General features: G+C 44.3%; 1 protein-coding gene across 1 annotated transcript in view; it reads left to right on the forward strand.

The window, feature by feature from the left end:
• The first annotated feature begins 10,687 nt into the window (after positions 1–10,687).
• LOC139571311 (transmembrane protein 235) overlaps positions 10,688–26,883 on the forward strand; it is a 41,126-nt gene continuing 24,930 nt past the window's right edge. Inside the window, exons 1-3 of the mRNA XM_071394072.1 lie at positions 10,688–11,182; positions 13,857–13,937; positions 18,382–18,519. Of these exons, the coding sequence (XP_071250173.1) occupies positions 11,011–11,182; positions 13,857–13,937; positions 18,382–18,519 (391 nt within the window). The 5' untranslated portion in view covers positions 10,688–11,010. The remainder of the gene's footprint in view (positions 11,183–13,856; positions 13,938–18,381; positions 18,520–26,883) is intronic.

The raw sequence follows: 26,883 nt of genomic DNA on the forward strand, positions 1-26,883 counted from the left end.
ATTCTGGCAGACTGACTGCAATGTTGTGAAACTCAAACACGCACAACATTATCAAGTGCTGCTCTGATTTCCTGCCTTGGGGCTTTAAATAATCTTCCATGGTGCACCCATTGAGTTGCAAAGAGGGCCCACCCCCATTTGCCGTTTTACCATCTGTGACAGCATGGAAAGCGCCATTGAGGGCTATCTCCATTTTAAAGTGGTACATTTCTTCTTCTACAAGTGTATCGGCGGTGCGTAGACAAACTGAAAAGGTGCATACCACCTACTAAACTGCAGTGTATATAGTCCAAACAGGAATAATGCCAAGGTTGGTGATGTTTGCTGAGGAGTATCATTCATTGGTTGATTCCTCCTGCTGCCGTGGATGGAACTCTGTGATCTCCCTTAATCCATAGGAAGTCCCACCCATTTGACTACTTAAAGACTGTTAAAACCTTCAGTGGCGCTGCCCATGCTAAACTGGCTTTGTGGCAAGTGTGCCCTCTATCCGTCTCTATGGATGCCCTCTAGTGTGCCCATCCTATACCCTCTCCCATCCTATACCCTCTCCCATCCTATACCCTCTCCTTGAGCCTCTGTCCTGCAATCAACTCACCCGAAAGACTTCCAATTCTACCATTGAGGTACCACATCTGCAACAGTTTACCGTCTGAACCAATGAAGACCAAAGGTTCTGTGACGTGTGAGTTTGTGATCAACTGTCTCCAAAGCATACAGCCCTATCAGCTGAAGAGGAGCCGCGGATTCTGTTTTAAACACTTCAACAATGATGTAATGTCGGTCAAATAGATTTGTATTTTTGTCTATAAAAGGGTTGACGATAATAAAAATCAACAACGTTGTTTGTTTAGCTGCTTGACGTCAACTAACTGTACAACTCCAGTCTAGTGACTGACAGACCAGCTGATGTTGTCAGAGTAACCAACAGTAACCTTAGTGTTGTTGGGGCCATAGCGTCTATTGAACTATGACTCATGATCTCTAATCCAGTCTATCAGTTAGTGTGGATCACCTGAAGAGTGATGCAGCACTTGTTATAAGCCAATGACTGCAGGTAATTAGGGTAGGATTTACAACTAGGACGAACTGATCAACACTCTAGCAGCACAGTCCATCCAGTAGGTAGTAGTAGTGTGTCACACTCTAGCAGCACAGTCCATCCAGTAGGTAGTAGTAGTGTGTCACACTCTAGCAGCACAGTCCATCCAGTAGGTAGTAGTAGTGTGTCACACTCTAGCAGCACAGTCCATCCATCCAGTAGTAGTGTGTCACACACTAGCAGCACAGCCCATCCAGTAGGTAGTAGTAGTGTCACACTCTAGCAGCACAGTCCATCCAGTAGGTAGTAGTAGTGTGTCACACTCTAGCAGCACAGTCCATCCAGTAGGTAGTAGTAGTGTGTCACACTCTAGCAGCACAGTCCATCCAGTAGGTTGTAGTGTGTCACTCTAGCAGCACAGTCCATCCAGTAGGTAGTAGTAGTAGTGTCACACTCTAGCAGCACAGTCCATCCAGTAGGTAGTAGTAGTAGTGTCACACTCTAGCAGCACAGTCCATCCAGTAGGTAGTAGTAGTGTGTCACACTCTAGCAGCACAGTCCATCCAGTAGGTAGTAGTGTGTCACACTCTAGCAGCACAGTCCATCCAGTAGGTAGTAGTAGTGTGTCACACTCTAGCAGCACAGTCCATCCAGTAGGTAGTAGTAGTGTGTCACACTCTAGCAGCACAGTCCATCCAGTAGGTAGTAGTAGTGTGTCACACTCTAGCAGCACAGTCCATCCAGTAGGTAGTAGTAGTGTGTCACACTCTAGCAGCACAGTCCATCCAGTAGGTAGTAGTAGTGTGTCACTCTAGCAGCACAGTCCATCCAGTAGGTAGTAGTAGTGTGTCACACTCTAGCAGCACAGTCCATCCAGTAGGTAGTAGTGTGTCACTAGCAGCACAGTCCATCCAGTAGGTAGTAGTAGTGTGTCACACTCTAGCAGCACAGTCCATCCAGTAGGTAGTAGTGTGTCACACTCTAGCAGCACAGTCCATCCAGTAGGTAGTAGTAGTGTCCAACTCTAGCAGCACAGTCCATCCAGTAGGTAGTAGTAGTGTGTCACACTCTAGCAGCACAGTCCATCCAGTAGGTAGTAGTAGTGTGTCACACTCTAGCAGCACAGTCCATCCAGTAGGTTGTAGTGTGTCACACTCTAGCAGCACAGTCCATCCAGTAGGTAGTAGTAGTGTCACACTCTAGCAGCACAGTTCATCCAGTAGGTAGTAGTAGTGTCACACTCTAGCAGCACAGTCCATCCAGTAGGTAGTAGTAGTGTGTCACACTAGCAGCACAGTCCATCCAGTAGGTAGTAGTAGTGTCACACTCTAGCAGCACAGTCCATCCAATAGGTAGTAGTAGTGTGTCACACTAGCAGCACAGTCCATCCAGTAGGTAGTAGTAGTGTGTCACACTAGCAGCACAGTCCATCCAGTAGGTAGTAGTAGTGTGTCACACTAGCAGCACAGTCCATCCAGTAGGTAGTAGTAGTGTGTCACACACTAGCAGCACAGTCCATCTAGTAGGTAGTAGTAGTGCGTCACACTCTAGCAGCACAGTCCATCCAGTAGGTAGTAGTAGTGTGTCACACTCTAGCAGCACAGTCCATCCAGTAGGTAGTAGTAGTGTGTCACACTCTAGCAGCACAGTCCATCCAGTAGGTAGTAGTAGTGTGTCACACTCTAGCAGCACAGTCCATCCAGTAGGTAGTAGTAGTGTGTCACACTCTAGCAGCACAGTCCATCCAGTAGGTAGTAGTAGTGTGTCACACTCTAGCAGCACAGTCCATCCAGTAGGTAGTAGTAGTGTGTCACTCTAGCAGCACAGTCCATCCAGTAGGTAGTAGTAGTGTCACACTCTAGCAGCACAGTCCATCCAGTAGGTAGTAGTAGTGTGTCACACTCTAGCAGCACAGTCCATCCAGTAGGTAGTAGTAGTGTGTCACACTCTAGCAGCACAGTCCATCCAATAGGTAGTAGTAGTGTGTCACACTCTAGCAGCACAGTTCATCCAGTAGGTAGTAGTAGTGTCACACTCTAGCAGCACAGTCCATCCAGTAGGTAGTAGTAGTGTCACACTCTAGCAGCACAGTCCATCCAGTAGGTAGTAGTAGTGTGTCACACTCTAGCAGCACAGTCCATCCAGTAGGTAGTAGTAGTGTGTCACACTAGCAGCACAGTCCATCCAGTAGGTAGTAGTAGTGTGTCACACTAGCAGCACAGTCCATCCAGTAGGTAGTAGTAGTGTGTCACACTCTAGCAGCACAGTCCATCCAGTAGGTAGTAGTAGTGTGTCACACTAGCAGCACAGTCCATCCAGTAGGTAGTAGTAGTGTGTCACACTAGCAGCACAGTCCATCCAGTAGGTAGTAGTAGTGTGTCACACTAGCAGCACAGTCCATCCAGTAGGTAGTAGTAGTGTGTCACACTAGCAGCACAGTCCATCCAGTAGGTAGTAGTAGTGTGTCACACTCTAGCAGCACAGTCCATTCAGTAGGTAGTAGTAGTGTGTCACACTAGCAGCACAGTCCATCCAGTAGGTAGTAGTAGTGTGTCACTCTAGCAGCACAGTCCATCCAGTAGGTAGTAGTAGTGTGTCACACTAGCAGCACAGTCCATCCAGTAGGTAGTAGTGCAATGCATTGATTTAGTGTTTATTTTGTGGTGTAGATATGGCTTTTAGGACTATTCTACAGGTGTTCTTCTCCCCATATCTCTATCCCACTCTGGAGGTATCCTGAAGAGAGATATATAACCCTTATTATAAGACATTATAAAGGCTATAACATGCTTATAACAAGTTTTAAAATGTTAGATCTGCAGCAGTGGTGGAAAAAGGAGCCAATTGTCATCCTTGAGTAAAAGTAAAGATACCTTCATAGAAATTGACTCAAGTAAAAGTGAAAGTCAACCAGTAAAATACTACTAAAAGTAAAAGTCTAAAAGTTTTTGGTTTTAAATATACCGAAGTATCAAAAGTAAATGTAATTGCTAAAATATATTTAGTAATTGCTAAAATATAATATAAGTAACAAAAGTAAAAGTATGAATCATTTTCTTTTCCTTATATTAAGCAATCAAGAAGGTAACCTAAATAACATAAATTAATTTATGGATAGCCAGGGGCCCACTCCAACACTCAGACATCATTTACAAACCTAGCATGTGTATTTAGTGAGTCCGCCAGATCAAAGGCCATAGGTTCTCAAAATGAAACTTAATTGCTGAAATATACTTAAGTATCAAAAGTAACAGTAAATTATTTAACATTCTTTATATTTAGCAAACCAGACAGCACAATTTTCTTGTTTTGTTTTTCAAGAAATAGCCAGGGTCACAGTCCAGCACTCAGACATCATTTACAAACGAAGCATGTGTTTAGTGAGTCCTCCAGATCAGAGGCAGTAGAGATGACCATGTTCTCTTGATAAGCGTGTGAGTTGGACCATTTTCCTGTCCTGCTAAGCATTCAAAATGTAACGAGTAGTTTTCGGTGTCAGGGAAAATGTAAAAAGTACATTATTTTATTTAGGAATGTAGTGAAGTAAAAGTAAAAGTTGTCAAAAATATAAATAGTAAAGTACAGATACCCCCAAAAACTATTTAAGTAGTACTTTAAAGTATTTTTACTGAAGTACTTTACACCATTGATCTGCAGGCTTGGTTTAAAGTGTCACCGGAGGCACATCTGTCCAGTACGTTCTAGAAGCTGACACTAATGAGTCCAGTTGATTGTGTTTTTAAGGAGAGTGGATTTCCAATATATTTCGTCAGATTTAACAACTCAGAGGCTTTGTGGTTAGTGTCCGCCCTGAGATTGGAAGGTTGGGGGTTTGATACTCAGCATTAAGGAGATGAATTGCGGATAAAGCCCTGCGACAGACGAGCATCCTGGGGGTTGTACATCAAGCTGCATCAAGCTGCAGAAACAGGTAACATGCTGCTGCTCTATGGGCCATTCTGGCTCAGAGAAGGCTTACAACCTACAGAAACAGGTAACAGGCTGCTGCACTAGGGCCATTCTGGCTCAGAGAAGGCTTACAACCTACAGAAACAGGTAACAGGCTGCTGCACTAGGACCATTCTGGCTCAGAGAAGGCTTACAACCTACAGAAACAGGTAACCTGCTGCTGCATTAGGGCCATTCTGGCTCAGAGAAGGCTTACAACCTACAGAAACAGGTAACCTGCTGCTGAACTAGGACCATTCTGGCTCAGAGAAGGCTTACAACCTACAGAAACAGGTAACAGGCTGCTGCACTAGGGCCATTCTGGCTCAGAGAAGGCTTACAACCTACAGAAACAGGTAACAGGCTGCTGCACTAGGACCATTCTGGCTCAGAGAAGTCTTACAACCTACAGAAACAGGTAACAGGCTGCTGCACTAGGGCCATTCTGGCTCAGAGAAGGCTTACAACCTACAGAAACAGGTAACAGGCTGCTGCACTAGGGCCATTCTGGCTCAGAGAAGGCTTATACCTTACAGAAACAGGTAACAGGCTGCTGCACTAGGGCCATTCTGGCTCATAGAAGGCTTACAACCTACAGAAACAGGTAACAGGCTGCTGCACTAGGGCCATTCTGGCTCAGAGAAGGCTTACAACCTACAGAAACAGGTAACAGGCTGCTGCACTAGGGCCATTCTGGCTCAGAGAAGGCTTACAACCTACAGAAACAGGTAACAGGCTGCTGCACTAGGGCCATTCTGGCTCAGAGAAGGCTTACAACCTACAGAAACAGGTAACAGGCTGCTGCACTAGGGCCATTCTGGCTCAGAGAAGGCTTACAACCTACAGAAACAGGTAACAGGCTGCTGCACTAGGGCCATTCTGGCTCAGAGAAGGCTTACAACCTACAGAAACAGGTAACAGGCTGCTGCACTAGGACCATTCTGGCTCAGAGAAGGCTTACAACCTACAGAAACAGGTAACAGGCTGCTGCACTAGGGCCATTCTGGCTCATAGAAGGCTTACAACCTACAGCAACAGGTAACAGGCTGCTGCACTATGGGCCATTCTGGCTCAGAGAAGGCTTACAACTTACAGAAACAGGTAACAGGCTGCTGCACTAGGGCCATTCTGGCTCAGAGAAGGCTTACAACCTACAGAAACAGGTAACAGGCTGCTGCACTAGGGCCATTCTGGCTCAGAGAAGGCTTACAACTTACAGAAACAGGTAACAGGCTGCTGCACTAGGGCCATTCTGGCTCAGAGAAGGCTTACAACCTACAGAAACAGGTAACAGGCTGCTGCACTAGGGCCATTCTGGCTCAGAGAAGGCTTACAACTTACAGAAACAGGTAACAGGCTGCTGCACTAGGGCCATTCTGGCTCAGAGAAGGCTTACAACCTACAGAAACAGGTAACAGGCTGCTGCACTAGGGCCATTCTGGCTCAGAGAAGGCTTACTTCTTTCTCCTTAGACAGATTTAATTTACAGGTGGATATGGATGAGAATGGAAGGCACAGTAGAAAAAGGTAGACAGGGATTGAACCCTGGTTCATTTTGTGACAAGATTGTTATCATTTGACATGGCTCTGCACCAGTTGATTGTTAATGTAGTTTGAATTGGCTGTACACTCTTAGAGAAAAAGGTGGAACCTAAAAGGGTTCTTTGGCTGTCCCCATAGGACCCTCAAACTCAACTCTGGACCTCAAAGCCAGTTCCACTGCATTTTTTTATTGTCGCCCTCTAATCAGGGACTGATTTACACCTGGGACAACATGTGTGTGCAATTAATTACCAGATAGAACAGAAAACCAGCAGGCTCCGGACCTCGTAGGTTAAGAGTTGAATACCCTTGCCATAGGATAACCCTTTGAAGAACCCTTTTTGGTTCCAGGTTGAACCCCTTTGAGTTCCACGTAGAACCCTTTACACAGAGCGTTCTACATGGAACCCAAAATAGTTTTACCTGGAACCAAAGGGGGTTCTACCTGGAACCAAAAAGGGTTGTCCTATGGGGACAGCCGAAGAACTCTTTTGGAATCCTTTATTCTAAGAATGTACTAGTTCATCAAACAAGGCTGTACTGGTACATCTACACTGCTGCGACACAACTGGCCACTGTAGGAGCTATTGAAGTTTCTTCATCCATTATCTGTTGACCAATTGAAATCAACAGGGACTTGTAGTAACACTTGATGTTAAAGCCTAAAGGGTATAATGCATTGTAAGACTTGCCATGGGCACATATGATCCCCTTACAATCATCTCGTAATAAATCCTGACTGAATACCTTCCATTTTGAGTCAGTTGACACATAGGAAGACAAAACATAATTATAAGCCTTGTTATAATGCTCATTCGTGTTTATACCATGTTATAAAGCACTATATCTGCAGGCTATATTTAAATTGTTACCAGACTTGCTACTCTTATTTAGTTATTTTAAAAAACTAACATGGCTGTTTGGTTGAGGTTTGTCTTTGAGAGTCACACACCATGTAATTCCTTTTTGATCACGGCCCTGAGCTCTACAATCTCCATTAAACAGAATGTTTCTGCAGATTAGGGTTTTGACCACGCTTCTGTGACCATCAAATGGAACACATTTTGACGCTGAAAGTTAATTAAAAATTGTAAGTGAAACATACTATTGACAGTCTTATTCTCAATGTAGTACTTTAGTATCTATACATCAAATGCACAGTTGAAGTCAGAGGTTTACATACACCTTAGCCAAATACATTTAAACTCAGTTTTTCACAATTCCTGACATTTAATCCTAGTAAAAATCCCTGTCTTAGGTCAAATAGGATCACCACTTCATTTTAAGAATGTGAAATGTCAGAATAATAGTAGAGAGAATGATTTATTTCCATTTTTATTTTGTTCATCACATTCCCAGTGGGTTAGAAGTGTCACACCCTGACCTTAGAGAGCTTTTTATGTCTCTATTTTGGGTTTGGTCAGGGTGTGATTTGGGTGGGCATTCTATGTTCTATTTTCTATGTTTTTGTATTTCTTTGTTTTGTCCGGGTATGGTTCTCAATCAGGGATAGCTGTCTATCGTTGTCTCTGATTGGGAACCATACTTAGGTAGCTATTTTCCCTCCTTTCTAGGTGGGTAGGTAACTTTGTTTGTGGCACTTATCCCTCGTGAGCTTCACGGTTATTTTCTTCGTTTGTTGTTTTGTTGGCGTCATTTTCTATAATAAAAGGATAATGTACGCTCACCGCCCTGCGCTTTGGTCCACTTCCTTTGACGGCCGTGACAAGAAGATTACATACACTTAATTAGTATTTGGTAGCATTTCCTTTAAATTGTTTAACTTGGGTCAAACGTTTCGGGTAGCATTCCACAAGCTTCCCACAATAAGTTGGGTGAATTTTGGCCCATACCTCCTGACAGAGCTGTTGTAACTGAGTCAGGTTTGTAGCCCTCCATGCTCGCACATGCTTTTTCAGTTCTGCCCACAAATGTTCTATAGGATTGAGGTCAGGGCTTTGTGATGGCCACTCCAATACCTTGACTTTGTTGTCCTTAAAACATTTTACCACAACTTTGGAAGTATGCTTGGGGTCATTGTCCAGTTGGAAGACCCATTTGCGACCAAGCTTTAACTTCCTGACTGATGTCTTGAGATGTTGCTTCAATATATCCACATAATTTTACCTCCTCATGATGCCATCTATTTTGTGACGTGCACCAGTCCCTCCTGCAGCAAAGCACCCCCACAACATGATGCTGCCACCCCCGTGCTTCACGGTTGGGATGGTGTTCTTCGGCTTGCAAGCCTCCCCATTTTTCCTCCAAACATAACGATGGTCATTATGGCGAAACAGTTCTATTTTTGTTTCATCAGACCAGAGGATATTTCTCCAAAAAGAATGATCTTTGTCCCCATGTGCAGTTCCAAACCGTAGTCTGGCTTTTTTTATGGTGGTTTTGGAGCAGTGGCTTCTTCCTTGCTGAGTGGCCTTTCAGGCTATGTCGATATAGGACTCTTTTTACTGTGGATATAGATACTTTTGTACCTGTTTCCTCCAGCATCTTCACAAGGTCCTTTGCTGTTGTTCTGGGATTGATTTGCACTTTTCGCACCAAAGTACGTTCATCTCTAGGAGACAGAACGCGTCTCCTTCCTGAGCGGTATCATGGCTGCGTGGTCCCATGGTGTTTATACTTGCTTACTATTGTTTGTACAGATGAACGTGGTACCTTCAGGCGTTTGGAAATTGCTCCCAAGGAAGAACCAGACTTGTGGAGGTCTACAATTTTATTTCTGAGGTCTAGGCTGATTTCTTAAATTTTCCCATGATGTCAAGCAAAGAGGCACTGAGTTTGAAGGTAGACCTTGAAATACATCCACAGGTACACCTCCAATGGACTCAAATTATGTCAATTAGCCTATCAGAAGCTTCTAAAGCCATGGCATCATTTTCTGGAATTTTCCAAGCTGTTTAAAGGCACAGTCAACTTAGTGTATGTAAACTTCTGACCCACTGGAATTGTGATACCGTGAATTATAAGTGAAATAATCTGTCTGTAAACAATTGTTGGAAAAATTACTTGTGTCATGCACAAAGTAGATGTCCTAACCGACTTGCCAAAACTATAGTTTGTTAACAAGTAATTTGTGGAGTTGTTGAAAAACGAATTTCAATGACTCCAACCTAAGTGTACGTAAACTTCCGACTTCAACTGTATGTATAAAGCCCTTTTTACATCAGCAGATGTCACAAAGTACTTATACAGAAACCCAGCCTAAAACCCCACATCTGGGTGGTAGCCTGACTAGGAAACTTGTTGTCAGCTCCCCAATCTAGTGCATAGGCTTTTGTTCAGTGGGCTACAGCCTTGACATGGACAAGAGCCTCAGGCAACCCAGGGATCACTCCGTGTCAATTGGGGACATGAGGACATGAGAGGGTGCTGAATACAATTTAATCCAATACAATACTTGTGGACCCAGCTCGTTATAGAAGTAGCCTACTACTAATACAACATTCCTCCATTCCAGGTAACCTGACTGATTTATTGACTGGCCATTCTAAGAAATTGTCACAATAATATTAAAAGTTCCGATATGGAGCTTGTCATCCATTAAGTGTTTGGTGTAATGGATCAGCTGTTGCAAAATAGGCTCACTACTGAAATACAACATATATTAGCAGTGCCACTGCTCATCAAAAACGTTATAAGAGAATTGAGTAGGACTGGGCTGCAGCGTGATAGCCAGTGCTACAAGTACCCTCTCGGTTAGGTGTAAGCCATTGCTTAAATTGAGTACATATTAAGCTAATAGTTGACTATATTTCATTTGAGCAAGTAGTTTATCAATGCTGCTCCTTCCTTTATTCTATTGGGTTTCCCATTGACAGTCCCGCCCTCTGATTGACAGCTCTCAGACGAGAACCTTCTGTTCAACCTGCCTGAAATAGAGAAAATAAGTGCGTTTTGAGTCCTCATCATCTGGACAGAACGTTTCCATTTTGAGTTTGAAGCTTGAAAAGTTTCTCGAAGAGAAATATTTCTCTATTGTGATTTATCTTAATATTGCTACCGGCTATTTTAATTTAAATGTATTCCTGGTGTCCTGCTCATTTTACTTATAGGGCCTAATGTTTAGTCTCACTACTCCTACGAACTAGCGTAGGTGTACTTACCCAGGAGTGAGGAGTGGGTTACATAAGCATCGGACCCTCTCAGTAGTGTCTAATAATACATCGGTCGGCTACTCTCTCTCCCGTTATTTACTATTTCAAAGCGCAGTTGCGTTTTATTATTCGTTCCATTATTTTTGACAATATCCAAACAGAACCCTCTTGACTAGATGTTGCCGAGGATAATTTAACAAGTCAGCACTAGATGGCGGGAGAAGAATAAAGACCATGTTGGAGAGCTTTGCGTATTTATCCATCTCGGGTGCCCGGTCCAGAACGTTGTGTGAAACGGATTTCTTTGTGACCATGGCGTTCATTTGAATTGCTCACGGATTTGTTTTTAACAAAGTTAAATTGACAATGAAGTACGGAATGGTTGTTATCACGGCTGGCTTTTCAGGTTTACTCAGCTTCAGCTTTCTTGCAGTGGCAATTGGCAGCGACTATTGGTACATCATCGATGTGAACAAGGCGAACCAGTCGGACTTGGAGGACCTGAGTTCGCATTCCGGTCTCTGGAGGATCCGTGAAGGTATTTCCACGTAATTAACCATTTTTTTTAAGCACCCCAAATCAAATGCCATAGCCTAGCACACTTTGATATAGCGGTTCAATATTGCGCTGTGTTTTCTAGTAGCTTGTCATATAACCTGAACTACATACGCCTAATTTAAACAACGGAGTCTACCTGTTTCACCACCCATGTCAGCCCGCTTCCACGACCCACTGGCCATAGACGTCCGTTCAAGGTCTAATTTTAATGTATATTTGGTTGAGTTGTCAACTAACGTGAATTCAACGTGACATCAACCAAAAATGTCCTTTAGGTTAAAAGTTGGATGAAAAAAATAAGAAATTCCCATAAATTAATTACTTTTTGCAAATCCAATCACTTGTCAATGTTGATTCAACCTCGTCACATTTTTGCTTTCCTTACTTTATTTTAGATTACATTTATTTAAATTCAGCTACAAAAACAGAATCGAGTTTCACCTTCAAAATGCTACCCCTTTCAGAATGGACCCAATGCTGGTCCATAGCCATCTCTGTTGTAGACTCATTTGCATACACTGGACATTGCAATAAACAGGTGCACTTTAGAAGCGTTCTTTCCACATCTGTTTTATTGTACTCCCGCTCATTTACATTTTGCATATACATTATGATTATTGTTATTACTATTATTATTAATACTATTATTATGATTGTTATTAATATTATCATTTTTATTGTTGTTATTATTATACGTGTTATAATTATTAATATTTTTGTTATTATTATTATTATTAATAATAATATTGTTATTATTATTATTATTATTATTACTATCAATAATATTATTATTATTATTATTATTCACATAGCTCACCTGTATCTTTCTGGCTGTTTTTTCAACTGCATCTCTGTCAGCCTAGAGCATATTTCCCGTTGCAGACAGTGTGTGCGTCCCAAATCACACCCTATTCCCTATTCTCATAGCGCTCCGGTCAAAAGTAGTGCACTACATAGGAAATAAGATGCTATTTGGGACGCAGCCATAGGGGAGTGACACATTACTTAGGGAGCGCCTGCAGTGTCTGTTAGTGTATCAAGTCAGGTGCTACACCACAATACTGCAGTACAGTGTGTCAACACTATCAATCACTGCTATAGATTTGTTGATTCATGGCCTGTAAAGAGTTCTGTCTGAGAGTCAGCGGTGAAGCAGCTGTCGATGTTAGGCACACACTTAGTAACCGGATATTAGCAACCATATACAGTGGGGGGGAAAAGTATTTAGTCAGCCACCAATTGTGCAAGTTCTCCCACTTAAAAAGATGAGAGAGGCCTGTAATTTTCATCATAGGTACACTTCAACTATGACAGACAAAATGATTAAATCCAGAAAACACATTGTAGGATTTTTAATTAATTAATTTGCAAATTATGGTGGAAAATAAGTATTTGGTCAATAACAAAAGTTTATCTCAATACTTTGTTATATACCCTTTGTTGGCAATGACAGAGGTCAAACGTTTTCTGTAAGTCTTCACAAGGTTTTCACACACTGTTGCTGGTATTTTGGCCCATTCCTCCATGCAGATCTCCTCTAGAGCAGTGATGTTTTGGGGCTGTTGCTGGGCAACACGGACTTTCAACTCCCTCCAAAGATTTTCTATGGGTTTGAGATCTGGAGACTGGCTAGGCCACTCCAGGACCTTGAAATGCTTCTTACGAAGCCACTCCTTCGTTGCCCGGGCGGTGTGTTTGGGATCATTGTCATGCTGAAAGACCCAGCCACGTTTCATCTTCAATGCCCTTGCTGATGGTAGGCTTTGTTACTTTGGTCCCAGCTCTCTGCAGGTCATTCACTAGGTCCCCCTGTGTGGTTCTGGGATTTTTGCTCACCGTTCTTGTGATCATTTTGACCCCACGGGGTGAGATCTTGCGTGGAGCCCCAGATCGAGGGAGATTATCAGTGGTCTTGTATGTCTTCCATTTCCTAATAATTGTTCCCACAGTTGATTTCTTCAAACCATGCTGTTTACCTATTGCAGATTCAGTCTTCTCAGCCTGGTGCAGGTCTACAATTTTGTTTCTGGTGTCCTTTGACAGCTCTTTGGTCTTGGCCATAGTGGAGTTTGGAGTGTGACTGTTTGAGGTTGTGGACAGGTGTCTTTTATACTGATAACAAGTTCAAACAGGTGCCATTAATACAGGTAACGAGTGGAGGACAGAGGAGCCTCTTAAAGAAGAAGTTACAGGTCTGTGAGAGCCAGAAATCTTGCTTGTTTGTAGGTGACCAAATACTTATTTTCCACCATAATTTGCAAATAAATTCATAAAAAATCCTACAATGTGATTTTCAGGATTTTTTTTTCTCATTTTGTCTGTCATAGTTGAAGTGTACCTATGATGAAAATTACAGGCCTCTCTCATCTTTTTAAGTGGGAGAACTTGCACAATTGGTGGCTGACTAAATACTTTTTTGCCCCACTGTAGGTCTTATACAGCCATAGGTGTGTTGTGTCATAGCCTACCTTTTGACTGGTATTTTAACATTGTGATGTATGTCTACCAGTCTGAGCGGTCCAATATAATATGCAATATCTGCCATTTAGCAGAAGCTTTTATCCAAAGCGACGTAGTCATGCAATCATGCCATTTTACGTATCGTCTACCAGTCTGAAAGGTCAGCACATATCTTCTGTTTGCTCTTTTTACAGGGAAAAATGCCACCTCTTGGCCAATCCAGTCCTTCTTTGTGGATACCTCCAACAAAACTGACATAGAGAAGCACCTTATCAGTGAGTATGTGGCCTCTGCTATGTGGCCTCCGACGCCTTCTACATGAAGACTATATTTGGGTCCCAAATGGCACCCTATTCCCTACATAGTGCATAACGTTTAACCAGAGTCCTATGAGCCCTGGTAAAAAGTAGCAGTAGTGGAAAAATTAACCAATTGTTGTACTTGAGTAAAAGTAAAGATACCTTAATGGAAAATAACTCAAGTTAAAGTTAAAGAATACATTTAAAAAATAATCTTATTTTAAGCAAACCAGGCGGCACCATTTTCTTGTTATTTTTTTATTTGCAGATAGCCAGAGGCACACACTCACACACCAACACTCACACACCAACACTCACACACCAACACTCACACACCAACACTCACACACCAACACTCAGACATCATTTACAAATGAAGCATGTGTGTTTAGTGAGTCTGTCAGATCAGAGGCAGTAGAGATGACTCTTGATAAGTGTGTGAATTTGACCATTTTGCTGTCCTGCTAAGTATTCAAAATGTAACGAGTACTTTTGATTGTCTGGGAAAATGTACGGAGTAAAAAATACATGATTTCCTTTAGGAATGTAGTGGAGTAAAAGTAGTCAAAAATATAAATAGTAAAGTACAGATACCCCCCAAAAACTACTTAGGTAGTAATTAAAGTATTTTTACTTCAGTTCTTTACACCATTTAGGGCAGAGCTGTAGTTAGTTCTAGCTCTGTCACACCCACACACAACAGCACAGGTTGTTGAGTCTGTACGATGGGCTCAATGTTTACAAAGTGCATCATTGCACTCCACTTTGACAATAGAATATAGACCCCATAAAATGATAAGGTTCATTACTAAACATGTACAGTTGAAGTTGGAAGTTTACATACACCTTAGCCAAATACATTTAAACTCAGTTTTTCACAATTCCTGACATTTAATCCTAGTAAATATTTTACATGCACTCAATTAGTATTTGATAGCATTGCCTTTAAATTGTTTAACTTGGGTCAAACGTTTCGGGTAGCATTCCACAAGCTTCCCACAATAAGTTGGGTGAATTTTGGCCCATTCCTCCTGACAGAGCTGGTGTAACTGAATCAGGTTTGTAGGCCTCCTTGTTCGCACATGCTTTTTCAATTCTGCCCACAAATGGTCTATGGAATTGAGGTCAGGGCTTTATGATGGCCACTCCAATACCTTGACTTTGTTGTCCTTAAGCCATTTTGCCACAACTTTGGAAGTATGCTTGGGGTCATTGTCCATTTGGAAGACCCATTTGCGACCAAGCTTTAACTTCCTGACTGATGTCTTGAGGTGTTGCTTCAATATATCCACATAATTTTACCTCCTCATGATGCAATCTATTTTGTGAAGTGCACCAGTCCCTCCTGCAGCAAAGCACCCCCACAACATGATGCTGCCACCCCCGTGCTTCACGGTTGGGATGGTGTTCTTCGGCTTGCAAGCATCCCCCTTTTTCCTCCAAACATAACGATGGTAATTATGGCCTAACAGTTCTATTTTTGTTTCATCAGACCAGAGGATATTTCTCCGAAAAGTATGATCTTTGTCCCCATGTGCAGTTGCAAACCGTAGTCTCGCTTTTTTATGGTGGTTTTGGAGCAGTGGCTTCTTCTTTGCTGAGTGGCCTTTCAGGTTATGTCGATATAGGACTCGTTTTACTGTGGATATAGATACTTTTGTACCTGTTTCCTCCAGCATCTTCACAAGGTCCTTTGCTGTTGTTCTGGGATTGATTTGTACTTTTCGCACCAAAGTACATTCATCTTTCGGAGACAGAATATGTCTCCTTCCTGAGCGGTATCACGGCTGCGTGGTTCCATGGTGTTTATACCTCCGTACTATTGTTTGTACAGATGAACATGGTACCTTCAGGCGTTTGGAAATTGCTCCTAAGGATGATCCAGACTTGTGGAGGTCTACAATTTTGTTTCTGGGTCTTGGCTGATTTCTTTTGATTTTCCCATGATGTCAAGTAAAAAGCCACTGAGTTTGAAGATAGGCCTTGAAATACATCCACAGGTACACCTCCAGTTGACTCAAATTATGTCATTTAGCCTATCAGAAGCTTCTAAAGCCATGGCATAATTTTCTGGAATTTTCCAAGCTGTTTAAAGGCACAGTCAACTTAGTGTATGTAAACTGAAATTGTGATACAGTGAAATATAAGTGAAATAATCTGTCTGTAAACAATTGTTGGAAAAATTACTTGTGTCATGCACAAAGTAGATGTCCTAACCGACTTGCCAAAACTATAGTTCGTTAACAAGAAATTTGTGGAGTGGTTGAAAAACAAGTTTTAATGACTCCAACCTAAGTGTATGTAAACTTCCGACTTCAACTGTAGTTGGGCTTTTGTTGGCCTATAGTGTATACTTGACTTAATTAAGGACAAGTAGCATTTCAGGACGACGGTGGTAAAACAGACCAAGCTGACAAATAAAGGGTTTCTTTTTTTTGTGATCTTTTGGAAATACAATGTATTCGGAAAGTATTCAGACCCCTTAACTTTTTCCACATTTTGTTACGTTGCAGCCTTATTCTAAAATCTATTCAATTGTTTTTCCCCTCATCAATCTACACACAGTACTCCATAAAGATGAAGAAAAAAACTTCATTTTTTTCAAATGCATAAAAATAAATAAAATGGAATATCACATTTACAGAAGTATTTAGACCCTTTACTCAGTACTTTGTTGAAGCACCTTTGGCAGTAATTACAGCCTCGAGACTTCTTGGGTACAAGCTTGGCACACCTGTATTTGGGGAGTTTCTCCCATTCTTCTCTGCAGATCCTCAAGCTCTGTCAGGATGGATGGGGAGCGTTGCTGCACGGCTATTTTCTGGTCTCTCTAGAGATGTTCGATAGGGTCCGGGATCTGGCTGGGCCACTCAATGACATTCCGAGACTTGTCCCGAAGCCACATCTGCGTTGTCTTGGCTGTGTGCTTAGAGTCGTTGTCCTGTTGGAAGGTGAACCTTCATCCCAGTTTGAGGTCCTGAGTGCTCTGGAGCAGGTTTTCATCAAGGATCTCTCTGTACTTTGCGCCGTTCATCTTTCCCTCGATCCTGACTACTCTCCCAGTCCCTGCCACTGAAAAACATCCATGGTGCTACCACCACTGTGCTTCACTGTAGGGAAGGTGCCAGGTTTGCTCCAGACATGACTATTGGTATTTAGGCCAAAGGGTTCAATCATGGTTTCATCAGACCAGAGAATCTTGTTGCCTTTTGGCAAACTCCAAGCAGGCTGGCATGTGCCTTTTACTGAGGAGTGGCTTCCGTCTGCCCACTCTACCATAAAGGCCTGATTGGTGGAGTGCTGCAGAGATGGTTGTCCTCCTGGAAGGTTCTCCCATCTCCACAGAGGAACTCTGGAGTTCTGTCAGAGCGACCATCGGGTTCTTGGCCACCTTCTTGACCAAGGCCCCTCTCCCACCGATTGCTCAGTTTGGCCGGGTTGCCAGCTTTAGGAAGAGTCTTGGTGGTTCCAAACTTCTTCCATTTAAGAATGATGGAGGCCACTGTGTTCTTATGGACCTTCAATGCTGTCTCGGAGCTCTACAGACAATTCCTTCGACCGCATGGCTTGGTTTTTGCTCTGACATGCACTTTCAACTGTGGGACCTTATATAGACTCATGTGTGCCTTTCCAAATCCTGTCCAATCAATTTAATTTAACACAGGTGGACTCCCAAGTTCTAGAAACATCTCAAAGATGATCAATGGAAACAGAATGCAGCTGAGCTCAATTTTGAGTCTCATAGCAAAGGGTCTGAATACTTACGTAAATAATACATTTGCAAACATTTCTGAAAACCTGTTTTCTCTTTGTCATTATGGGGATTTGCGTGTAGATTGATGATGGGAAACAAATAATTTAATCCATTTAATCCACAACTGTAACGTAACAAATTGTGGAAAAAGTCAAGGGTATGAATGCCCCCCACACACACCCCCAAGCACACAGTGATGTTTCTAGGCATAAGCGACATAAGTGGCCACTAAGGAGCCCACAACCCGATTTAGTATGTCAGCCTGGGTCTCAACGTAATGTTGAGAGTTAGAATAGTATAATACAACTTTGAAGTTTGTTAGTGCATCTGCAGTTTTCCTCTTGTTATGTCAATCACTGACAGTCACTTAATTAGCCCATGTGAGATAACATTTCTCTACGCAGAATGTGTAGAATTGCAAGACATTAGCTTCAAAGCTGCAAATCATTCTCTCTGCCACCAAGAGGGGGGGCATTACCTTTTTTTGCCCGTGAGGTGGGGGGGCCCCCCAACCAAATATCGCTTATGGTCCCCGAAACGCTAGAAACAGACCTGCTTGCACACACACACACCATGCGGAAATGTTTTTGTGAGAGGACAATGTACAGTGATATGTATTTCTCCAGCTCACAGTAACCCTGCTTTGCATTTTGGGTCTCCCTGCAGACTCCCACAAGGTCATAGTCACCCTGCTGCCTCTCAGTCTGTTGCTGGTGGTGTTGGGAGGGATCTGTGGTCTGGTCAGCTCTCTGGCCAGGAATCCCAGCCTGCTGGCCGGCTCTGCATCCTACTTCCTCTTCTGCAGTAAGTGACTTTCTGGAGCATTCCCCTGGTGTTCAGGCCTGGGTTGTGTTCATTAGACACTAATTGGAAGAGAACGGACTGAAACGGGGACTACATGGACTTGTCCAATGAGAAACACTCTTATTATTTTTTTTATAGATTTTGTTTTATTCTGTTGTGTGCCCTAATGAACACAACCCTGGTTTTCAGACAAGGGTTAAAATAGTATTTGTGTTTGCTTGAGCTTTCCCAGCACAATGGAAACAATAGAATAGTCCAAAAGTGCCAACTCTGCCCACCTGGCACTCAAGGTGAACCTTTTGAAAGAAAACAACATGAACCCATGTTTTTCATGGTGTTCTGGAGCTTGTGGCAGTGAAATGGTTATTTTATATTGATTCTATGTTGTACTGATGTGAATGTCTTGTTCAATTGCTTTAGGCTGAAATTGTACGGTGCACGATACTGAAAGGTTAAACACCAGTGGGCATTTTCTAGCTGTCAGTGTGTGGGAGGATTTGAGTACAAACATTCTCATACTGTTGTCTTTATTCAATTGAAGGTCGCTTTCAGCTTTCAAATGAACTCAGTTTTCACTCTGAAACAGGCTTAAATAACCTCATTCAAGGATATTTAGAGATGACAGTAAATATGTCTTGAAAGGTTGAGATATTGCACTGAATACTTTCAGTCGGGGTGGGTTTAATGCAGGGTTAGGGTTAGGGTTAGGATATTTAGAGAAAGGTTGAGATATTGCACTGAATACTTTCAGTCGGGGTGGGTTTAATGCAGGGTTAGGGTTAGGGTTAGGATATTTAGAGAAAGGTTGAGATATTGCACTGAATCCTTTCAGTCGGGGTGGGTTTAATGCAGGGTTAGGGTTAGGGTTAGGATATTTAGAGAAAGGTTGAGATATTGCACTGAATCCTTTCAGTCGGGGTGGGTTTAATGCAGGGTTAGGGTTAGGGTTAGGGTTAGGGTTAGGATATTTAGAGAAAGGTTGAGATATTGCACTGAATCCTTTCAGTCGGGGTGGGTTTAATGCAGGGTTAGGGTTAGGGTTAGGATATTTAGAGAAAGGTTGAGATATTGCACTGAATCCTTTCAGTCGGGGTGGGTTTAATGCAGGGTTAGGGTTAGGATATTTAGAGAAAGGTTGAGATATTGCACTGAATCCTTTCAGTCGGGGTGGGTTTAATGCAGGGTTAGGGTTAGGGTTAGGATATTTAGAGAAAGGTTGAGATATTGCACTGAATCCTTTCAGTCGGGGTGGGTTTAATGCAGGGTTAGGGTTAGGGTTAGGATATTTAGAGAAAGGTTGAGATATTGCACTGAATCCTTTCAGTCGGGGTGGGTTTAATGCAGGGTTAGGGTTAGGGTTAGGGTTAGGATATTTAGAGAAAGGTTGAGATATTGCACTGAATCCTTTCAGTCGGGGTGGGTTTAATGCAGGGTTAGGGTTAGGGTTAGGATATTTAGAGAAAGGTTGAGATATTGCACTGAATCCTTTCAGTCGGGGTGGGTTTAATGCAGGGTTAGGGTTAGGGTTAGGATATTTAGAGAAAGGTTGAGATATTGCACTGAATCCTTTCAGTCGGGGTGGGTTTAATGCAGGGTTAGGGTTAGGGTTAGGATATTTAGAGAAAGGTTGAGATATTGCACTGAATCCTTTCAGTCGGGGTGGGTTTAATGCAGGGTTAGGGTTAGGGTTAGGATATTTAGAGAAAGGTTGAGATATTGCACTGAATACTTTCAGTCGGGGTGGGTTTAATGCAGGGTTAGGGTTAGGGTTAGGATATTTAGAGAAAGGTTGAGATATTGCACTGAATCCTTTCAGTCGGGGTGGGTTTAATGCAGGGTTAGGGTTAGGGTTAGGATATTTAGAGAAAGGTTGAGATATTGCACTGAATCCTTTCAGTCGGGGTGGGTTTAATGCAGGGTTAGGGTTAGGGTTAGGATATTTAGAGAAAGGTTGAGATATTGCACTGAATCCTTTCAGTCGGGGTGGGTTTAATGCAGGGTTAGGGTTAGGGTTAGGATATTTAGAGAAAGGTTGAGATATTGCACTGAATCCTTTCAGTCGGGGTGGGTTTAATGCAGGGTTAGGGTTAGGGTTAGGATATTTAGAGAAAGGTTGAGATATTGCACTGAATCCTTTCAGTCGGGGTGGGTTTAATGCAGGGTTAGGGTTAGGGTTAGGATATTTAGAGAAAGGTTGAGATATTGCACTGAATCCTTTCAGTCGGGGTGGGTTTAATGCAGGGTTAGGGTTAGGGTTAGGATATTTAGAGAAAGGTTGAGATATTGCACTGAATCCTTTCAGTCGGGGTGGGTTTAATGCAGGGTTAGGGTTAGGGTTAGGATATTTAGAGAAAGGTTGAGATATTGCACTGAATCCTTTCAGTCGGGGTCGGTTTAATGCAGGGTTAGGGTTAGGGTTAGGATATTTAGAGAAAGGTTGAGATATTGCACTGAATCCTTTCAGTCGGGGTGGGTTTAATGCAGGGTTAGGGTTAGGGTTAGGATATTTAGAGAAAGGTTGAGATATTGCACTGAATCCTTTCAGTCGGGGTGGGTTTAATGCAGGGTTAGGGTTAGGGTTAGGATATTTAGAGAAAGGTTGAGATATTGCACTGAATCCTTTCAGTCGGGGTGGGTTTAATGCAGGGTTAGGGTTAGGGTTAGGATATTTAGAGAAAGGTTGAGATATTGCACTGAATCCTTTCAGTCGGGGTGGGTTTAATGCAGGGTTAGGGTTAGGGTTAGGATATTTAGAGAAAGGTTGAGATATTGCACTGAATCCTTTCAGTCGGGGTGGGTTTAATGCAGGGTTAGGGTTAGGGTTAGGATATTTAGAGAAAGGTTGAGATATTGCACTGAATCCTTTCAGTCGGGGTGGGTTTAATGCAGGGTTAGGGTTAGGGTTAGGATATTTAGAGAAAGGTTGAGATATTGCACTGAATCCTTTCAGTCGGGGTGGGTTTAATGCAGGGTTAGGGTTAGGGTTAGGATATTTAGAGAAAGGTTGAGATATTGCACTGAATCCTTTCAGTCGGGGTGGGTTTAATGCAGGGTTAGGGTTAGGGTTAGGATATTTAGAGAAAGGTTGAGATATTGCACTGAATACTTTCAGTCGGGGTGGGTTTAATGCAGGGTTAGGGTTAGGGTTAGGATATTTAGAGAAAGGTTGAGATATTGCACTGAATACTTTCAGTCGGGGTGGGTTTAATGCAGGGTTAGGGTTAGGGTTAGGATATTTAGAGAAAGGTTGAGATATTGCACTGAATACTTTCAGTCGGGGTGGGTTTAATGCAGGGTTAGGGTTAGGGTTAGGATATTTAGAGAAAGGTTGAGATATTGCACTGAATCCTTTCAGTCGGGGTGGGTTTAATGCAGGGTTAGGGTTAGGGTTAGGATATTTAGAGAAAGGTTGAGATATTGCACTGAATCCTTTCAGTCGGGGTGGGTTTAATGCAGGGTTAGGGTTAGGGTTAGGATATTTAGAGAAAGGTTGAGATATTGCACTGAATCCTTTCAGTCGGGGTGGGTTTAATGCAGGGTTAGGGTTAGGGTTAGGATATTTAGAGAAAGGTTGAGATATTGCACTGAATACTTTCAGTCGGGGTGGGTTTAATGCAGGGTTAGGGTTAGGGTTAGGATATTTAGAGAAAGGTTGAGATATTGCACTGAATCCTTTCAGTCGGGGTGGGTTTAATGCAGGGTTAGGGTTAGGGTTAGGATATTTAGAGAAAGGTTGAGATATTGCACTGAATCCTTTCAGTCGGGGTGGGTTTAATGCAGGGTTAGGGTTAGGGTTAGGATATTTAGAGAAAGGTTGAGATATTGCACTGAATACTTTCAGTCGGGGTGGGTTTAATGCAGGGTTAGGGTTAGGGTTAGGATATTTAGAGAAAGGTTGAGATATTGCACTGAATACTTTCAGTCGGGGTGGGTTTAATGCAGGGTTAGGGTTAGGGTTAGGATATTTAGAGAAAGGTTGAGATATTGCACTGAATCCTTTCAGTCGGGGTGGGTTTAATGCAGGGTTAGGGTTAGGATATTTAGAGAAAGGTTGAGATATTGCACTGAATCCTTTCAGTCGGGGTGGGTTTAATGCAGGGTTAGGGTTAGGGTTAGGATATTTAGAGAAAGGTTGAGATATTGCACTGAATCCTTTCAGTCGGGGTGGGTTTAATGCAGGGTTAGGGTTAGGGTTAGGATATTTAGAGAAAGGTTGAGATATTGCACTGAATACTTTCAGTCGGGGTGGGTTTAATGCAGGGTTAGGGTTAGGGTTAGGATATTTAGAGAAAGGTTGAGATATTGCACTGAATCCTTTCAGTCGGGGTGGGTTTAATGCAGGGTTAGGGTTAGGGTTAGGATATTTAGAGAAAGGTTGAGATATTGCACTGAATCCTTTCAGTCGGGGTGGGTTTAATGCAGGGTTAGGGTTAGGGTTAGGATATTTAGAGAAAGGTTGAGATATTGCACTGAATACTTTCAGTCGGGGTGGGTTTAATGCAGGGTTAGGGTTAGGGTTAGGATATTTAGAGAAAGGTTGAGATATTGCACTGAATACTTTCAGTCGGGGTGGGTTTAATGCAGGGTTAGGGTTAGGGTTAGGATATTTAGAGAAAGGTTGAGATATTGCACTGAATCCTTTCAGTCGGGGTGGGTTTAATGCAGGGTTAGGGTTAGGGTTAGGATATTTAGAGAAAGGTTGAGATATTGCACTGAATCCTTTCAGTCGGGGTGGGTTTAATGCAGGGTTAGGGTTAGGGTTAGGATATTTAGAGAAAGGTTGAGATATTGCACTGAATCCTTTCAGTCGGGGTGGGTTTAATGCAGGAGCTTCCCGGGGATGAAGCCCCTGAGCCCAAGCCCGTAGATCCACAGGAGTTTCAAATACACCAGAGAGCATCATTTAGCCACAGAAGATGAATAGTTCCTCCCCCAAAAAAACAACTGTGGATTAAAGAGCGACTGCCTTTTAAAAGGCAACTAATCCTTTTGATGCATCAATATGAGTAAGAAACAGTTATTCTAGTGTCATAGTTGATTTCAAAGTGTAAATAGAATAATCTTGGTCGTAAAGTCAGTTTTGTCTACAACAGAGTGTGTAACATCTGTGCATCACACTGGGTAAATGAAGGTTGGGTTTTGATTTGACAATGTCCTTTTGCCCAATAACATGGGGTGAACAGCTGTGACGATTGCTCTCTATCCAATAGCATTGACAGTGAGACAGTCCTGCCCAGAAGCTCCGACTTTTTACATAAGACAACACGTTGTGCATTTTATTACTTGAGACATACTGCACCAAATACCTTAGTTAGATGTAAAATTGTGCAACTACAACATCCTTGGCCAAAACGTCAACATCTATTACAGATTTCTTGAGTTATTTTAGATTCATTCTTGGGACTTTGAGGAAGTGAAATAGGCTTCCATGTCTACAGTGTCTCATGGGGGACAAACATCAATAACCAAATGTGAAATCGGTCAGGAAACTGAAATCTTGTTTATCGAATGAGCAACCTAAAAAACATGTACCAATCAATGTGTTCAGTGGCTCTTTAAGTTTTATCACAAACACATACAGGTAACTGCTAAAAGAAAGGAAACACCAACATAGTGTCTTAATAGGGTGTCGGGCTACCACATGCTCTCAAAAGAGCTTCAATGCGCCATCACACAGATAATACAAGTGGACCTAAACCAGCACCCCAGGGGCACTACAGCAAGGAACTGAACCCCTAACCTGCCCCAGGGGCACTACAGCAAGACACTGAACCCCTAACCTGCCCCAGGGGCACTGCAGCAAGACACTGAACCCCTAACCTGCCCCAGGGGCACTAAAGCAAGACACTGAACCCCTAACCTGCCCCAGGGGCACTACAGCAAGACACTGAACCCCTAACCTGCCCCAGGGGCACTACAGCAAGACACTGAACCCCTAACCTGTCCCAGAGGCACTGCAGCAAGACACTGAAACCCTAACCTGCCCCAGGGGCACTACAGCAAGGAACTGAACCCCTAACCTGCCCCAGGGGCACTGAACCCCTAACCTGCCCCAGGGGCACTGCAGCAAGACACTGAACCCCTAACCTGCCCCAGGGGCACTACAGCAAGGAACTGAACCCCTAACCTGCCCCAGGGGCACTGCAGCAAGACACTGAACCCCTAACCTGCCCCAGGGGCACTACAGCAAGGTACTGAACCCCTAACCTGCCCCAGCAGCACTGCAGCAAGACACTGAACCCCTAACCTGCCCCAGGGACACTGCAGCAAGGTACTGAACCCCTAACCTGCCCCAGGGGCACTGCAGCAAGACACTGAACCCCTAACCTGCCCCAGGGACACTACAGCAAGGAACTGAACCCCTAACCTGCCCCAGGGGCACTACAGCAAGACACTGAACCCCTAACCTGCCCCAGGGGCACTACAGCAAGGTACTGAACCCCTAACCTGCCCCAGGGGCACTACAGCAAGGAACTGAACCCCTAACCTGCCCCAGGGGCACTACAGCAAGGAACTGAACCCCTAACCTTCCCCAGGGGCACTACAGCAAGGAACTGAACCCCTAACCTGCCCCAGGGGCACTACAGCAAGGAACTGAACCCCTAACCTGCCCCAGGGGCACTACAGCAAGGTGCTGAACCCCTAACCTGCCCCAGGGGCACTACAGAAAGGAACTGGACCCCTAACCTGCCCCAGGGGCACTACAGCAAGGAACTGAACGCCTAACCTGCCCCAGGGGCACTGCAGCAAGACACTGAACCCCTAACCTGCCCCAGGGGCACTACAGCAAGGAACTGAACCCCTAACCTGCCCCAGGGGCACTACAGCAAGGCACTGAACCCCTAACCTGCCCCAGGGGCACTGCAGCAAGACACTGAACCCCTAACCTGCCCCAGGGGCACTGCAGCAAGACACTGAACCCCTAATCTGCCCCAGGGGCACTGCAGCAAGGAACTGAACCCCTAACCTGCCCCAGGGGCACTACAGCAAGGAACTGAACCCCTAACCTGACCCAGGGGCACTGAACCCCTAACCTGCCCCAGGGGCACTGCAGCAAGACACTGAACCCCTAACCTGCCCCAGGGGCACTACAGCAAGGAACTGAACCCCTAACCTGTCCCAGAGGCAATGCAGCAAGACACTGAACCCCTAACCTGCCCCAGGGGCACTACAGCAAGGAACTGAACCCCTAACCTGCCCCAGGGGCACTGAACCCCTAACCTGCCCCAGGGGCACTGCAGCAAGACACTGAACCCCTAACCTGCCCCAGGGGCACTACAGCAAGGAACTGAACCCCTAACCTGCCCCAGGGGCACTGCAGCAAGACACTGAACCCCTAACCTGCCCCAGGGGCACTACAGCAAGGTACTGAACCCCTAACCTGCCCCAGCAGCACTGCAGCAAGACACTGAACCCCTAACCTGCCCCAGGGACACTGCAGCAAGGTACTGAACCCCTAACCTGCCCCAGGGGCACTGCAGCAAGACACTGAACCCCTAACCTGCCCCAGGGACACTACAGCAAGGAACTGAACCCCTAACCTGCCCCAGGGGCACTACAGCAAGACACTGAACCCCTAACCTGCCCCAGGGGCACTACAGCAAGGTACTGAACCCCTAACCTGCCCCAGGGGCACTACAGCAAGGAACTGAACCCCTAACCTGCCCCAGGGGCACTACAGCAAGGAACTGAACCCCTAACCTTCCCCAGGGGCACTACAGCAAGGAACTGAACCCCTAACCTGCCCCAGGGGCACTACAGCAAGGAACTGAACCCCTAACCTGCCCCAGGGGCACTACAGCAAGGTGCTGAACCCCTAACCTGCCCCAGGGGCACTACAGAAAGGAACTGGACCCCTAACCTGCCCCAGGGGCACTACAGCAAGGAACTGAACGCCTAACCTGCCCCAGGGGCACTGCAGCAAGACACTGAACCCCTAACCTGCCCCAGGGGCACTACAGCAAGGAACTGAACCCCTAACCTGCCCCAGGGGCACTACAGCAAGGCACTGAACCCCTAACCTGCCCCAGGGGCACTGCAGCAAGACACTGAACCCCTAACCTGCCCCAGGGGCACTGCAGCAAGACACTGAACCCCTAATCTGCCCCAGGGGCACTGCAGCAAGGAACTGAACCCCTAACCTGCCCCAGGGGCACTACAGCAAGGAACTGAACCCCTAACCTGACCCAGGGGCACTGAACCCCTAACCTGCCCCAGGGGCACTGCAGCAAGACACTGAACCCCTAACCTGCCCCAGGGGCACTACAGCAAGGAACTGAACCCCTAACCTGCCCCAGGGGCACTGCAGCAAGACACTGAACCCCTAACCTGCCCCAGGGGCACTACAGCAAGGTACTGAACCCC

The sequence above is a fragment of the Salvelinus alpinus genome, chromosome 1 (genome assembly GCF_045679555.1).
Source record: "Salvelinus alpinus chromosome 1, SLU_Salpinus.1, whole genome shotgun sequence".
Lineage (NCBI taxonomy): Eukaryota > Metazoa > Chordata > Actinopteri > Salmoniformes > Salmonidae > Salvelinus > Salvelinus alpinus.